The sequence below is a fragment of the Aspergillus flavus genome, chromosome 3, assembly GCF_009017415.1.
Source record: "Aspergillus flavus chromosome 3, complete sequence".
In the NCBI taxonomy this organism is placed as follows: Eukaryota; Fungi; Ascomycota; class Eurotiomycetes; order Eurotiales; family Aspergillaceae; genus Aspergillus; species Aspergillus flavus.
The window spans coordinates 2,892,530-2,908,905 of NC_092407.1; the positions used below are offsets into that span (position 1 = coordinate 2,892,530).

At 45.7% G+C, this 16,376-nt stretch overlaps 4 protein-coding genes across 4 annotated transcripts; 1 reads left to right on the forward strand and 3 right to left on the reverse strand.

Moving 5' to 3' along the window:
* Positions 1–254: 254 nt before the first annotated feature.
* On the reverse strand, positions 255–3,939 carry F9C07_7000 (putative ARF GTPase activator; the record flags this gene model as incomplete). The annotated part of the gene is made up of 5 exons (XM_041291019.1): positions 255–1,644; positions 1,703–1,793; positions 1,875–3,552; positions 3,623–3,756; positions 3,876–3,939. 5 exons carry the CDS (start codon positions 3,937–3,939, stop codon positions 255–257), a joined length of 3,357 nt encoding a protein of 1,118 aa, XP_041144760.1.
* Positions 3,940–5,446: 1,507 nt separating this feature from the next.
* On the reverse strand, positions 5,447–8,502 carry F9C07_1432464 (uncharacterized protein). Its single transcript, XM_041291020.2, has 3 exons — positions 7,770–8,502; positions 6,750–7,701; positions 5,447–6,685 (listed from the first exon to the last, which is right to left on the reverse strand). Exons 2-3 carry the CDS (start codon positions 7,439–7,441, stop codon positions 5,689–5,691), a joined length of 1,689 nt encoding a protein of 562 aa, XP_041144761.2. The 5' UTR covers positions 7,442–7,701; positions 7,770–8,502; the 3' UTR covers positions 5,447–5,688.
* On the reverse strand, positions 6,289–12,183 carry F9C07_2151537 (SNF2 family N-terminal domain-containing protein). The gene is made up of 10 exons (XM_071509235.1): positions 10,826–12,183; positions 10,438–10,767; positions 10,275–10,383; positions 10,150–10,224; positions 10,042–10,100; positions 9,771–9,991; positions 9,667–9,713; positions 9,496–9,622; positions 8,682–9,434; positions 6,289–8,616 (listed from the first exon to the last, which is right to left on the reverse strand). The coding sequence occupies exons 1-10, from the start codon at positions 11,402–11,404 to the stop codon at positions 8,385–8,387; spliced, it is 2,532 nt and encodes an 843-aa protein (XP_071365091.1). The 5' UTR covers positions 11,405–12,183; the 3' UTR covers positions 6,289–8,384.
* On the forward strand, positions 11,879–16,072 carry F9C07_1428525 (leucine rich repeat protein). The gene is made up of 6 exons (XM_041291017.2): positions 11,879–12,354; positions 12,407–12,445; positions 12,510–12,537; positions 12,610–13,146; positions 13,228–13,393; positions 13,446–16,072. Coding segments are annotated over exons 1-6 (1,785 nt in total). The 5' UTR covers positions 11,879–12,352; the 3' UTR covers positions 14,459–16,072.
* The last annotated feature ends 304 nt before the right edge of the window (positions 16,073–16,376 follow it).

The window sequence follows — 16,376 nt, forward strand, 5'->3', positions numbered from 1 at the left end:
GTAAGATGAAAGAGAATATTAACAATAAAATGGAGGAACAAGAGAGACAACATGTCAATGAATGCAAATAAAACGAAACATGTGGAAGCTGATTGAATTGGCCTCCAAACAGATACATAAATCGTCCAAACCCGAGTCCTCACATCATGTCATGTCCACTTGAGCTTCATTAAGTATAATTATCATTAAATGGCAAATCACTGTGGAAGTGAAGCAGAGCAGACGAAGAGCAAGTGCATAATACCAATGAAGCTTTATCGATCAATACCTAAAGAGGCTACCTTCCCAGCCAATCTGGCACCAGCACTTCCTCTTTTATGTAGCTTTTCACGTTCCTTGCTATCTAAAGAGCTTGGCCCGTGAGAAGACATAACGGAATTATCACTTCCGGTTCCTCTAATACTAGGTAATGTGCCCAGGCTGTCAGCGGTAGGTTTACCCGATGCAGATGCAGCCAATGTGCCGAATGCAGGCACTCTAGCGGTTCGTTGGCTCAGATATAATTGAGCGGCAGGCGAAAGAGGAATAGGCGGGGGCTGAGATGGAATTTCTGCTCCATTTTGAACAAGCAGCTCAGCAATGGGGAACGGGATTGGCTTTACGGAGTTGCTCGTACTAGGCCTAGATGAAGTGGAACCCGGTGATGCTGGATCAGCTGCTGCAAGAGCAAGAAAAACTGCATGGGTATTACGAGAACGGTCAGTGATATTCACATTAGCTCGAAGTGCGATGCCGTAGAGGACACCCTGTATGTCGTTTTTCTTGATCGCGGCAAGAAGTGTTTCGTCCGGGGTTGCAAAACGAGACATCTGGGAGGGTAGGTTCTGAGCATAGGCTCTTTCACTGTACTTCGCGGTAATGAACTTTAAGCGCTGTTCTCGAGTTGACGTCTCTATTGGCTTTTGGGATTGATCCAACGTGGCCTCCCAGACCATGTTGCTGACGCGGTTGCCAATTTGCAATAGGATTTCAACGATGTCATTCGAGAAAGAATTCACATCAAGAGTGAGGGATCGGACCTTTGAAATGTGTGTTCCAAGGGATCTGTGAATACCACTACATTCAATGCATAGAACAATCCCTAGGTTGATAGAGACCCACTCGACCTTAGATGCCGATCCGCAGTCAGCACACCAGTTATTGCCCTGATCGGCATCACGAACTGTCTGAAGCAGCCTGGAAGGATTGTCCTCGAAACTATTGCCATCGCCACGTACGTAGCTTGGTCGTGCACCCACAGTCGTGCGACGGGTTACACTGTTGTTTGACGCATTGGATGCAGTAGAGTGGGAATGTTGGCCTGAATATGAGGAACTTTTCCCGGTCAATACAGAGCCAATATCACGGCCAATGGACGAGTTATCTGCAGTGGGAGAGAGCGGTGGGGACATGCCGCGACCCTCAACAGCACTTTGTAAGGCGTTGTTAATAGCCCGGATCCAGTTACCCATATCCTCCTCGGATGTTGCTTGATAGATGCGTTTATACTGAGGAGTAATGACCTCGAAGCAGAATCTTCGTTCTGCATTTCGAGCCTCTCGCACAGAGGCCATTCGTAGATCGATAGGATCCATGTGTAGGTCAAGCTTTTGCTTCCAGTTGCTATATTCCGATAGTTTCCCTTGGTCCAATACAATCCAGAACCTATGGGTAGAACGTTAGTTAAGCGACGATAAGTGGAGTGATTGATTCGTAGGCTTACTTATGCCAGGCTTGTTTATTGATTCCCTTCGGGTCGATGTGGGAACCCGGTCGGGACAGTGCCCAGAGGAGCCCCTCCTTTCTTTGCTGACCTATAGCAGTTATTAGCCCCAGTAAGCAATATCATTTTGTGTGAGTCTAGAAGTCTCTGCAACTTCTCTAGGCAGGCATACCACTTAAGCTTGTAGGGGTAGGTGCTATGGTTGGACCGGCTGAAGGAGTGATACCGGATGCATTGGCTTGAGTCGATGTTGAAGTATTGCTAATCACGCTTCGCAGCTGAGATCCCGTGCTATCTGCACGCCCAAGTTCGTTCTCTGATCTCTGGGCTCCACTGCCATTTCCTGATAGTGTTGATGGCACGTTCGAGTTGACCAGCGAATCAGGCTCAAGATACATGTTGCTACTCTTTTCTAAGGCTCTTCGCTTCTCCTCCCTCTCTGTTCGCTGGAATTGAAACTCCTTATCTGCTTGACTGACCTCATGTATAAGCGCGTCTAGCTGAGGGATCATATCATCGACTTTCTGGGCGGCTTCAAGAAAGCGTTTTGCTTGTGTATCAGCGTATTTTGTGAGATGCGATAGGACCTCCTGCTCTTTACGTCCACCGTGGAGATCCTGCATGAATGACGAATAGTCGAACCGTTTAAGCTCAAAGTTCCGCCTTTTGGCTTGATACTTGGAGTCACTCTCCGCCCGCTTCTTCTCCTTCAGAGAGTCTTGACGTTGGCCGAGATAACGACTAACATAGGCATAATAGTCCCTGCTTTCTTCCTCGAATTCCTTCTTTTTGGCTTCGGCTTGTTTTATGTCATTATTGTAAAGTTTGATCAGCGGGTCGATAACAAGCCTCTGGAGCTGTCGGGTGTTAAACCTCTCGTAGTCCAGGATCTGTCGTGCGATTTTTTCAAAGTAATGATCCAGTGCCGGTTGTATCGCATTTCCGTCCGGTGTTGAGGCGTCGTTGAGTGCGGACAGGAAGGCCTCTACGGCGTCATTGCAGGTAGTCTGAGCCTGCTGGGCCGCCTCGGCTTTTTTGAGGACTTTCTTGATCTTGGCTCGCATATTGCCTGTTTTCTGTTCCAAAGCCTTCATTGTAGCTCGGAATAAAGGACCGTCTTCAACAATGCTCTTATCTTCACCAGGTCGCGAATGGGGAAGGTCAATCTTAACCGGGGGTGGAGGGGGTGCCGAGAGTGGTGGTGGGACGAAAACGGAGTCCACCTCTGGCGGAGTGCTGGGTGTCATCTGGGGGTAAGATGCTGCATCTGCATCGCTGGAATGAGAAAGTACAGAGTGCGAGGAAGGTATACGGTGCCGGGGTGGAACGCTAAGTTCTAACCTTGGCGATAAAATTTGAGGGCTCGGCAAGGCGCGCATCGTATTCTGTACCCAAAAAGAGAAATGAGCAAGTGTATTCAGCCGGTTAGCCCTTTGGTCATATTCCAAGAAACTGCAGCTGTTTCTCCAGCCGCCTCCTTTGTCCTCTACTGGTTTTGGCGGCTTCCATCTCCACGACCATTCGAATTGCACAGATGGACTGCCGTTCGTGGAGTAATCTCCTACAAACTGCACATTCGAATTGTTCTGTAGATTGGGATTGGCATGAAATTCCCTGGTAATTAGGTTGTCCAGCTCCTTTGAATTCGGCGCATGCGCGAAAGTTAGACCGGTGAGCACGGTGTCCGCAACTTCTGGGAGAGAAGTCGCAACACCATTAACAGTAGAATTCGCGACATTGCCGGTTTTAGTCTGTCTCAATATGAATGTGAAGTTGAAGTTCAACTCATCTTCGTTGGTAAGCCGTAAAAGGAAGGTGGGCGCTGGGGAAGAAGGGGAAAAATCAGGGTCCTGCACAATACAGAAGAAGAGTGAGCAAAGGTTCTAGAATCACAAAATTAGGTACATATTCAATCTATACCTGGATGTATTCAATCGGAGTGTCATCGCTGATATCACGCTTGGCGATATATCTGCTTGCAGGGAATGAATTCGGGGTAAGATTTAACAAGACTCGCCTCCTGGAGTCAAGTATAGTCACAGATGCGATCGTAACTGCATGAGCCCATGCTGTCAGCGATTGCGACTACTACGCAAGGACAAAGCGCGGGTGGGATTGAAGATGAACGCTTTGCGGAGCATGCGTAAAGAAGCCGCGGGAGTTGAAGACGTACATTTATTTTGATCCTTGAAGTATAGACTCCCCGAGTCGTCCAGCCGGCTTCCAACATTTCCCATGGTGGTATAATTCAATGGGTCAAGTCACCGCTCGAGAGTGTATCCGGAGAGGGTACCGGGACGACTGGAGGTAACCATCGACGGTCTGCGCGTCCACACTCGAATGAAATGGTGTACTGCTAACGATGTGGTTGCAAACGTAACCAAGCAAATGAGCCGTCATCCAGTCTGGAATCTGGTCGTCAGATGCTTGGAGCGGTTCGCACGTCGTAGGTTGCGGTAGAGAAAAGTTGACTCGTACTGTGAGGACAGGTAAAGAGATGCGGTCGGAGATAATGAAGGAGGGGGGAGGGGGCAAGGAAAGGAAAGAAACCCGCAGGCCTTGTTTAGTCTTGAACTAGCAGATGTGGTGAGACAGCTGGGAGGTATAACAAGGCTTGCTGGGGCCTAGACGAAAGAGAAAGACAGGAGGCTGATAGCGACATAAGTTTGAAAGGGAATAAGTGGGAGGATATGATAAATTATGATTGATGGACGAGTGTTCGGGACTTGGGGCTTAGACTGTGGTGCCTGAGGATTGATTAGTCGCTGGATTGCTTGTCCCGCGCGCTATGTATGATCTTATTAAATGGGGCCCATGTTGCCCCTCGATAATGGGTCCTCATACGCACACTGACTCCTTTCCGCCAATGTTGCCCTTACGTTGCCCTTTAATACGAACAATGAGGTTGAAATATTCTCCAGAGATTAACTTGTTACTCTCACCTACTACTACTTCCGAGCCTCTGATTCCGCTTTTCACCTAACCATGATATATCTCAAGATACGTATGGTGCGGTACCTACGTGCTACGTGGAATGTAATGCTTTTAAATTTAATAGCTCTACTTAATAGGTATGTACATATATATCGCTGACCTACAGTATATAACCCAAGTTTATTTTTTCCTCTCTCTCTCTCTCTCAACTTCCTCTTGAGTTTTCTACAGCCTCCACACAACGTGATCCAAATCTATCCAAGTCCGACTCTCTCGTATCCTAAACCCTTTTGCATGCTCACGCTCTAGGTTCACAACATTTCATGCGGCCATCTAGATGGTGATCTTAGGGACTGAGTGACCAGTGCCATTGGGGCTGATCATATGGCATCATACTATAACCGAAAGGAACTACTGTAGGTACAACGTATAATGGTATGCTGCGGTTCCATATGCGTGTATGTTCGCCAATACGAAAGCAGAGCTCGGGGCTCGCTCTTCTTTTCCATAAATTCGTGCGGCAAGAAATACCTGAGACAATGAGGATGAAACGCTGAGCCCGACGCATCTTTAGTTCTATAGCCACGTTGTCTCATCTGCATTGCCGGTTATCTCCCAATATCCACTTGTTTTTATTCAGCTGCAGCGGCCTAGACTATGTCAAAGGGAAGAAAACTGCAAGAGACATGACAATGATATTAATATTGGTATACATTAGATATTATCAGCAGCTCAATGAAAATATGACTCTCAAAGATATAGTTACATCCTTTCGGTAGGCAGCAAGGTGGCAAAGACTGTTTGTTTTTTTTTTTCTTTCATTTGAGAGCCATTTTTTGTATACCGTATGTGTAAACCCACTTGGCGTTGTAAGTCGGAAAGAGCATATATATATCCTTCACCCAAGGGGAAAATAGAGATGGGAAAAATGGCTGCTTTCAGAAATAGTATACTAAGTTAGGAAAAGAATGGAGGTTCTTCAAGGTATCAAATGGGCAATGAGGTCAAAAATATAGACTGAGCCAGTTTTAGGAGACAAGGAAAAATCTGGATCACAGCCTGGTAGAGCTATTTTCCTGTTGCCTGTCAAGGGCTGTATTTTCTTGTGTGATTTTTGAGGGCCGATGCCCTGGAATCTCTTCGCCGTGTGCGGGAACACCTTTACTTTTGTGCTCCGCCTGCGCCCACTTCATTACTTGTCCTTTCACATCACGCATATCGTGCACCTTCTGGGCAAACTCGCCACGCTTTTTCGATACGACACCACTGCGTTCATCAAGTTCTTCCTCGTCTGAGCTCGATATGGAAAATGATGATGCGCTGCTTTGCTGGAGGAAGGCCATCTGACCACCTTCCTTGTTCTTGAACTCTCTCTGCTCATCCTTCAAGTTCTCCATTCTTTCAGCATCTTCTGTACAGTCCAGTGTGGTGATATGGAGACCGACAAAACTTTCTGAAATGAATTTCTTCAAGAGAGGAAGTTTCTGACCATTCGGGCGATAGGTGCCGCTATCATTATCAATGAAAAGCTCATAGTCTTCAGGATTGGTTGATATCTCTTGATCCTGTAGAGGTTCCTCCACGGGGATTTCGGTATCCGAGGGTTGAGATATTTGAGAGAAGTGCCGTCGGTGATGCTTTCGTCGACGGAGAAAAAACTCGCCAGAGTAAGCGATATATATTGAAACATTGCTGTGCATCGTATGCTTGCTTAGCATATCAATTCCAAATTCCTTTCCCGTTTCTGTAAAGCGAAACTGCCCATCGAGAGTGAGAACATATGTAAATATTCTTCCACCCTGAGCATAGTGGGTAAATTCAAGAAACTTTTGGGTAAGTTCAGTGCATGGAGACCCGGATTGGCCATGGAGGGTTGACCTGTCAAAATTATATATTCGCTGATGCTGGTGATGTAGAGCTCTGTTGAGAATACGACCTCGAAGACTCTGCGATGTAAACATTCCCGCTACGAATGGTTTGAACTCCACATAGCGATGGTAAAGCTCCGCAGGAACAGGACCCTTGAGCTGCATTTGAATCGCTTGAAAACTATACCAATGTTCTGTAATGAGCCATTGTTCTTTACTTCGCGAGGAGGGGAAGAGGAACGTACTTGTAACGAGTGATTGTCTTTTTACCATTCTGACTTTGAACTTCGTCTTTGGTGCCTGCCAATCGTCCGATAAGAGGAGAAAAATGCTTAAACCAGTAATTTGGTCCTACAGTATAGACCTGGCCCCCTTCCTCACTCGGAGTCTTTCCCAGAAACTCCACGCTGATGACGAGATGTGATCCGACATCCAGGCGCCCGGAAGCAAGAGCGGCAATGTTTCCAAATAAATAGACCCGCTTACTACCTGTGCGCTTCTTGACCTTGAATGACTGCTCCTTGATACCATTCCAGTGGCCCGAAATAGAGTTCACTTCAACATAAGCATTCCCTAGCTTGTCATCGTGATCTGCCGCATCCTCATCGTAAACAGTGCATTTGAGCTGGAACCCTGATGCGGGCACATTCGCAACGATCCATTCACTCTCCCACACGGGGTCTCGATTTTTGCGTACTGTTGGTGTTCGGAACGTCAGATTGTTATCCTGTTTATGTCGCTTGGGAATATCGACATTTAGCTGGGCTACTGTGTATGGATCAGAGGAGAAGCTTCCGAAATCAGCACAGGGAAGGTTGATGCCCCGATGAAAGGTGAATTTAAGGGTGTAGCCTGGTGGCGCATGAGGAAACGGAGTGCTATCGAATCCACCGGCGGGTTTTTGTTCCGTAGAGCCACCGGTTAGAGTACCCTTCATAGCCGCTGCTCGGTTCTGAAATTGCTCTGTCTTGTCAACAACCTGGGTGCGTATTTGTCGACCGAATGTCGTGGCCACGCTTGCGGTTGTGTGTCTTGCACTTTCGGGTTTTTTCTTTACCCCACCACCTTTAAAGCCAGGCGGACAGGGCAGTCGTGGTCTAGATTAGGTATTGTTGTTGCCTACCTGACAAGGGTTCGGAGGAATCTGCGGGAACTGCGGGACTGCGTCACTGCGCAGATGCAAAGATCTGAAAGCTACTATTTAGCTTAGCAGGCGCGTGAAATGAAGAGTCTACACTGGCGCATTATTATCCATTGACACCTACACAATTAACATCATCAAGGGATTCATCTTAATAAATCGTTCCTTCACACAGTCTCCCCCATTCCCAGGGCTCTTCGGTTCAGGGTCCCAAAATTGCTAAGCTTTTTTTTTTTTTGCCGATCTCATTTTTTGAGGGGTCGCCAAGAATTAAGGAGTCAAGAGTCTGCTTCTGGGTTTAAATTGCTCACTTGGAGAAAGAGAATATAAGGAGAAATATGCAAGTATAATTAACATCATCTACTCCATTATAGGAATTGTATGGGGGTTTCAAATCAAAACCCCAGAGTAACGAAGAAGCCATGACATCATCGGTAGGGCTGAAGGATCCGGCATTATCTGCATATGAGGTGTCATAATCGGGCCTTCTGTCAGGATACTTCCTATGTCATGGATTCATTACCCTATTGCCTCTCCTACCTCAAGGTTAAACAAAGGAAAAAAGGAGAAAAGCCAAAAAAAAGAGAAGGGAGGGATGAAATGGCCATTGAATGTGAGAGTAACGGTCAAACGATCTACTCGTAAATCTTTTGACTGCCATAAATTGGAAGTCCTTTGACCAGCTCATATTTAGCTTATTCCATAGAGCACACAAATAGTTAGGCATTACCACATATGGTTAAGAGCCCCGAAATAAGAATTGCATATCCTCTGGGGTGAGCTTCTCCAAAGCCTCTCCTTGATCCTTGTTGATGGTTCCATTGATCAAGTTGGCCTTCTTTTCCTGCAGTAAAACAATCCGAGATTCAACTGAATCCTCAATGCACAGCCGTGTAATAACACAAGGCCGACGTTGACCGATCCGGTGGCATCGGTCAGCACTTTGCCACTCAGCGGCTGGGTTCCACCATCTAATAAAATATTGTAAACGAGGCATATAAAAACGAATCAAATGGTTGCTCCAGGGGAAACTCACGGGTCAACAATGAAAACTCTTGATGCCTCAGTGAGGTTCAGGGCCACGCCCCCTGCTTTGAGGGACACAAGAAATACCTCGACATCTACATTGTTCATGAAAAAGTCAATTGACTTCTGCCGTTGTGCAGGCGTCATAGTTCCATCAAGCATGACGGTGTTAAATCCAGCCCGTCGTAGACGCCATTCAACAAGCTGTAACATTGAAGTAAACTGGGAGAAGACGATGGATTTATGCGTTTGCTTCTTGCTTCTCAGTTTGTAAAGCTCATAGACGAGCATCTCGATCTTCGTTGAGGATGTCCAATTTTCCATTCGAATTCGATTTATTATGGAATTTTTCTTGATATGCTCTTCTTCTTGCTCTATATCCGGCTGCTCGAAATCAATTGAGAGTGGGATATGGCACCTAGGACAATCGATAACTGTACCCGTATTAAACGATTGCACATAGTCCTTGGCACATCGGCGACAGAATTCATGGTGGCAGCGAGACCGAATTGCTTCCTCCGCTGGCTCATCGCAAATACTGCAGACAAGAACGTTCTGGCCACTCTGGGCGTGCTTTTTCAAAATCAGATCTGGGTGGTTTGCAACTTGCCGCATCTGCATAATAAGTCCAAAGATATTGGCATAGTTATTCAGCATTACACCACGGCTCACATATGTATCGAACTGCCGCGTTGAGTTAGTCATGATGCTTCTGGAAAAGTCGCGTTCGATCTCCCCAAAAAATTCGTTGTGTAGAACAACACTGTAACGTATCAGCGGAATGGCTTCACTATCAATATGCAAATATGCCGGAGTATACTCACCGTTTCGGTGGAAGCTCCATTGAAGCCGTATGATCTCGCTTAATGCGTCTTAGCATTATTCTGTCAGTAATTAAACGTAGCTTGGACAGTGCTTCCGTTCGAGCTTCCGGATTATTTCTCTCGGTGACTATACACAGTTAGAGCGGAATTGTACGTTGCTGTGAAACATACTAGGGTTTAAAATCTCCTGATTAAAAATTGAGACATGACTAAATCCACTGCAATGACTGTTAGTGTCAACAAGGACGTACAGATGAAGCTCGTATGTATTATACCTGTGTTTACAATGGGTACAGCGTTTCCCCTCATCTTGCGACCAATGGAGTTCCTGGCAATTGCACTGTTTGCAAAAATAGCAAGCAAAGGGGCGAATCTCTAAAAAGCGTAGGAGAGAGAAGAACTCCCCGATTCGGTTTTGAACAGGGGTACCAGAAAGGCACCATTTATATTTGGCTTTGAGTGCGAAACACGCACGAGCGACACTCGTAGTGCGTTGCTGACAATGTCAGTTCGTTACATTAATCTCGATAACGGAATTGAGCGTACCTTGATACTATGAGCTTCATCTAGAATAAGACGATGATAGTGGATGGAGTGGATAATGCCTGTTATATGTTAGTGGGCCCAGAGATGAATCACTGAGTCGATACTTACTATCTGCCTTTACAATCCCATCGCCGCGATTCCACCCCTTCCATTCTTTTCGGTGTATTGACTCAAGGCCGGAATCTAGCCCGTTAGAGATGAGACAACATTGTGGTTATGGGGTTGAAACACACAGGAGATCATAATCACGTCATATGTTAGAAGATCTTTTTCTGAGAGCGACTTGACTTTGGAATTCGAATTGTGGTATACGAGAACCTTTAATTGGCCGTTCGTGTACTCCTAGAGAAAGGTGAGACCACTGCTTAGGCTCAATTATATCAGGGCAAGACAAACCTTGATCTCAGATTGCCACTGCATCAGAGCAACAGGGGGAACAACAACAAGGGATGGCTGCCCGACAGGATAATCAGACATGAGAAGGGAAACCGCCTGGATCGTCTTTCCCATGCCCATCTCATCGCCTAGTAAGCCACCCTTATACTGGGAGCCCTCTTGCCGCGTCATCCAATTCAGACCTTCCAGTTGGAATGACTTGAGATTTCTCGATATGCCAGGGGGTTGTTCTGCTGCAACTGGGATGATAGGAGGATTGTTTCGTAGTTCATCCCACATTTTCATGATATATGGATGTTGCCTCTCGAGTTTCTTTCGCTCTCTCAATGCCTAGAAGTAGCGTTTAGAGGGCATTCTATTAGGACGTATATATATATATGGCACTTACACGATAGGACATCCCTGGCCGTCTAACTAGCGGTTCAGTGGGCAAGGAAGCCATAGAAGCCTGTGCCCGCGTTCGAGCGCCCGCTCTTGAACCAGCTGAGTCCATGATGCTCTGACTGACAGGATCAATACCCACACTTGACATAGAGTCACTTTCGGAGATATATTCTTGTTCATCCCAAGACTCATCCTCCAAGTTTGTGCTACTTTCGCTATCTGATACCATACCCCGAACAGAGTTCCTCGTCTTGCGTGCAGGGCACCGCTTCCTTGTTTTCACTCCAGTGTCCTTCCCTTCGTTGGACCTTAATCCAGTCAAAACACTATCGTTGTCAGTAGAGTCCTCTAATGCAAAACTAACGCCATTTCGAGCCTTGCGTCGTTTTGGAGATGACTCTTGATATTCTTGAAGCTGAAGAGCCTGAGCCAAGGCTGCCTCTGAGCTTTCAGTAGGAGGATTGTCTGCAGCTATAGTCGCAAAATCTCTTTTGGATCCTTTTTGCACGTTGATGGACATTATACTTGAACGCAGTTCCCGAGCGCGAGCGGAAGCACTAACTCTTTTCCTTGGTTTGGTCATGTCCAACTCGGCGGGGGTAACTGCCACACTACTTTCCGGGGTACTGTACGCATTTATACCATCCCCAGATATATCCTCAATCAAGTCAGAGGATGAAGTAGAGCGGGAAGGCGACTGTTTTTTCAGGGGAATAGCGACTTCGACGGCTGCTAACTTGTTGCCGCGAAGCGATCTGAGAGTAGTCAGATTATGCAACCCACGTTCTTTATCCGTAACTGTAGCGTCGCTTTTCCTAGCATCAGAGACAGAGGAACGTGCCAGCCTTGAAGAGGTACGTCGGGGCAGTGCAGAGGTATCTGGGAGTGATTTTCGATCAGATTAGCAACAAATTTTCACTCTTAGTTCAATTCTTTGTCTTTTGTCCTTCTCCGTGATTGAAAACTGATGATAATGGGACTATATAAGAATCCTTAGAATCAGTGCACTCACCTGCGGTTGAGGCCGTCTGAGCTCCGACCTTCGTTGTCTTCTTCCCCATATTGGCCTGTGGGTAAATCCCCTTTGTTTGTATGTTAATTAAGAGGATAAAGAAAGAGAAATAGTAAAACAAGTTAGAACTTGATCTAACGAGTGCTATCGTTCCTGAGGCAAAAGCCTGCAAGTGGCAAATCTGATTGTTGCATAAGGCACAGTACCTGAGCCTAGGCTCCAGCTGTGGGTATCGGCAAGGGGAAGAGGAATGGATAAATGTGAATGGGCAGGAAAAAAAACTTTTCACCACTGAGTCATAGTGTCGGTCTTCTCTGCTGAAAGCATAAATAGTACATATCTATTTCATGTATTGTGGACAGTGCCTCTGCAAGTCATCCTTCCTGAACACGATAAGCGCCCCTCGCGTAAGGCGGAACGCGAAATCACCACGGGTCCTGTGACTTCATATTACCTCTTTTGGCCTTTTCCGGTCCACCCTTGATCCTCAACACCATCTATCGAGAGCTTTCCCGCAAGATGTAGGTGAAAATCTCTGCAATGATGGCGATTTTATTTACTAACTAGTCAAAGGGTGAACAGAAGACAAACCAGAAACCAAATTAGAGGCCCGTATGTAATAACCTACAGAATGCGTGCGTCCTATTTGTGCTGTAAAGCTGATAGACAATGATAGACACTCTGCCCTTACTGACTTTTTGGCTGTGAGTGGCTGCTATACTACCAAATATCCACCTTTCTTTGGTGTTATCGCTGATCAATGACTTTAATTCTAGTCTAACAATATATCGGCTGCTCAAATTCGTGAAGATTACCGAAGACGCCTAGAGGAGGCTGAACATCAGGGTGCCAGCGAAGAACCATCAGAGCCCGCAGAGAACGACGAAGCTGAACAGAGCCTCGATGAATCCTCGGAGCAGAGAAAGAATCGTAAGCGAAAGGAAGCCGCCAATTTAGCAAAAATCAAACAGAGCAAAGAGTTCGCACGTCGCAAAGCTCGTCGAATAGGGGAGCCAGATGATGACGATAATCGCATTGCAAGAGAGATCATATATCAGAGATCTCGACCCATGCCAGGTCAATTAGAGAACTGTGAAACTTGCAGTAAACGCTTCACAGTTACTCCATATAGCAAAACAGGCCCCAATGGGGGGCTCCTTTGTACGAAATGCTCCAGGAGTTTAGAAGATGATGGAAAGAAACCTAAGGCTAAGAAACGTGGACCAAGGACTGGACGGCGTCAGAATCAGAGCAATCTACTTGACGGTATAGCCCAACAAGGTGCTTTGAGCTTGGCCGAAATGTGTACGAAGGTATGCGTCCACGCACCACCTTTTTTCTTAAACCCACGGCGAACTACAGCCATTATCTGAATGCTGACATCTCTTGTCCAGAAAGTTGCTGATAATATCAACGATATTGAAGAATTTGGGGACTTGCCTTCCCCACTACTACATCGCCTTAGCCAGATTCTATCCAAGAGACGTGCCTTGACATCGAGGACCCTCAATCTGTTTCTGCGACCTGACCTGGACTCAATTAACATTTACGACTCCGCTAGTATGTTCATATTCATGCATCTATCTATGGTCTTTACCTGACCCCATCCTAGAACTCGAGACAAACGATTTCCAAAAGATCTTTGCCTTCATGCCTACTCTTACGAATGTTAACCTTCGCTTTGCTGGTCAACTGAAAAATACAGTCATCGAGTATTTACTGGGGCGTGATCTGAGGTTAAAATATTTGCAGTTGGATGCTGCTAACCTGGTTTCAGACTCACATTGGCGACGCCTGTTCGAAAAACTGGGTCCCCAGTTAGAAGCCCTAAAATTGTCCAACCTTGATTTTTCCCTTGACGATGAGACCGTTGAAGTACTGTGTAGAAACTGCACAGAACTTCGTCGTCTGAAGTTGAAGCAATGCTGGAAGGTTGGCCATATCTCCTTGCAAGCTCTCTCGTCCTTGACATCATTAGAGCATCTGTCTCTAGATCTCGTTCAAGAGACATCAAACGACAGCCTTATTAAAGTAGTCTCTACGGTCGGCCCAAGGTTACATACACTATCGTTAGAAGGTTTTCCCAATGCGGACAATTGCCTTCTAGAGACCATCCATGATAAATGCCGATCCCTTTCAAAACTTCGTTTGTCAGGCAACGTTGTGTGCACTGACGAAGGTTTCGCGAAACTGTTCACTGGGTGGCCAAACCCTCCTCTGGAATATGTTGATTTCTCCTCTACACGAGATGTGGAGAACTCAAATCTGGACGGCTCTAGAGATGCAATTGGACTTGCCTCTGAAGGCCTCATTGCCCTCATGGATCACTCAGGCTCAGCAATACAGAAACTGAATATATCATCCTGTCGCCACGTATCGCGTGCTGCCTTCGAGGAAATATTCTCAGATGGGAAAGTCTATCCCAATATGAAGGAATTGGATGTCTCTTTCCATACCGTCATGGACGATTACCTCATAAGTCGAATATTACAATGCTGTCCAGTAATCAAAAAGCTGGTCGCTTTCGCATGCTTCAATGTGAGAGATGTCCGGATCCCCGTGGGTGTTGCGATGATTGGAGGACTTAAAGCACAAGACACAATCGTTACCGAAGGCAGGTCCTAACCTAGAGGCTTGGCATGGAAACAATGCCTTCTAAGGGCCGTAAGCTTGTGGTCAGGAGATAATCTTCTGTCCTATTCGGTTGCACTACATGCTTATTCGACCGAGTGTTAGTGAGCCGTCCGCAAGAACTAGGAAAAGGTTTATCTTGCTCGTTCTTTTTTCTTTGGTTGATTTCTTTCCCAGTATCTGCATTATTTTAACTCTTCATATGCTTGCTTCACGCCTACAATGTGACTAGTTAACAATGATTCGATTATAGTACGAATCCAACGGCAGAGTAGGTTGTAGGTAGGCTTACAATCTTTTTGCTCCGTACTGTTTGGTAATATACCCCACACAAACACAGTACATTCCTACAGAGTATATGATCAATAGTAGAATGCCATAGCCCGAAACGAAATTTGAAGAGAACAACATAGTTGCTTCGTGCACGATAAGATATAGCACAATTCCTAGCGGTCAGTAGGTGCTGGCAGAGCTCACGGATGACAGCGGCCCTTACTGTCCTAACATCAATACATGCTTGCTAGCCTGCATCCATAGCAAGACGTAAGGGACTCGTCGAATGGCTGGGTCTAATACTACATCTGCCGTCAAATAGCTAAGATCATGCTATAGGTAGGTGGGTAGTCACCTTGTCTTAAAGCAGCATAGCTCAAGTGGAGCCTTGAGCTGCAACAATGATAGGTGATTCTGGCTGGCCGCTTTAAAGCAGAAGGGAAAAGGAAATACTTTTACACAGTACGGAGTACGGAACCATGCAATTGTTGGTTACAAATTGATACTTCTGTCCGTTAAGGATACTATCATCATCAAATAGAGACAGACTACTATGTGATAGTATAATCGATGATGATCATCTCGTAGGCACTGTGTAATATGGTGACTACACAGTATAGAGCATTGGATTTGAGGGTAAGCAACTGTATATGGGCCAGTCAATGTGGAGTAAAATATATTTGTCCGGAGTACTAGTAGTGAACCATGGAAAGTTTATTATTATCTTCAATGCTTCGTACCCAGTACCCATAATGCCCTTTTTATTTTTCTCTTCTTATCCTTCTCTTTTGCCCCTAGGATTCTTTCCTATACTCTAGTCACCTAAATAAACAAATGATATGTAAAGTTGCTACAAACAAAACTTCGTCTTCAAATATCTTGGGTTGAGTGTTAACTTTCCTTACTTGAGAATTTGGTTCCATGTTTTGGATATCAGTGTGATGCTCTGGGTTGGGTGTACGGCGTAGGTTTCCTTTGGAAAAGGAGGAAGCCAAAAGAGAAAAAAAATAAATTAAAAGAACACTGAGAGCCAGCTTATTAGGCGGAGATAAGGCAAGTTTTCTGCTTGCCCAGATATGTTGAATTTTGCCACATCAACTTCATAGCGGCTCAGCTTGCCCCTGAAAAAGACCTGACGGAGCGTGTATGGAGTACTAGACTAGTTTCTCATTTTTGCGCTTCCAAATTAACTTTCTTATCCTCTCTTCCTGATCCCTCCACAAACAGCATATGGCAGATACAGCCAAATTAGAAGGTCTCAAAAATTTTAACAATGGAGCTGGAACTTATCGGGATGGATTGTTCTTTGCTCTGTTCCGTACTTTGTTTGATATCTTACACTCGAGTTCCTTAAGCAAGAAATTTGTAATGCCCGCTTAGGGAAAAATATTACGAGGCAGCAGAAATCCGACAACAGCAAATCCTAATAAGAGATAACGAGTAACTGAGCGACAAATCTACATAGTAGAGAAGGCCTTGAAGCCGAGTTGGACGTTGGCATAACCTCAAATAGCTGGACATATAAAGACCGGTTATTCAGATACTATCGATCGAGGAAAGACGACCAAAATTGAAGGGAAAAAAAAATCATACGTTCTGTATTGATGCAGAGTAATACAGTACATACGGAGTAGTAGTA

What these genes read in the sequence shown, in the direction of transcription:
- F9C07_1432464 (XM_041291020.2), bottom strand. Translation starts at nt 7,441, where the DNA reads ATGAAGGGTACTCTAACCGGTGGCTCTACGGAACAAAAACCCGCCGGT. An exon ending in AAGACAATCACTCGTTACAA is followed by an intron (nt 6,686 to 6,749) that starts GTACGTTCCTCT and finishes ACATTGGTATAG; the next exon opens with TTTTCAAGCGATTCAAATGC.
- F9C07_2151537 (XM_071509235.1), bottom strand. Translation starts at nt 11,404, where the DNA reads ATGACCAAACCAAGGAAAAGAGTTAGTGCTTCCGCTCGCGCTCGGGAA. An exon ending in TGTACCCATTGTAAACACAG is followed by an intron (nt 9,714 to 9,770) that starts GTATAATACATA and finishes CAGTCATTGCAG; the next exon opens with TGGATTTAGTCATGTCTCAA. An exon ending in TCAGGAGATTTTAAACCCTA is followed by an intron (nt 9,623 to 9,666) that starts GTATGTTTCACA and finishes AACTGTGTATAG; the next exon opens with TCACCGAGAGAAATAATCCG.
- F9C07_1428525 (XM_041291017.2), top strand. An exon ending in AGAAACCAAATTAGAGGCCC is followed by an intron (nt 12,446 to 12,509) that starts GTATGTAATAAC and finishes AGACAATGATAG; the next exon opens with ACACTCTGCCCTTACTGACT. An exon ending in TAACATTTACGACTCCGCTA is followed by an intron (nt 13,394 to 13,445) that starts GTATGTTCATAT and finishes ACCCCATCCTAG; the next exon opens with AACTCGAGACAAACGATTTC.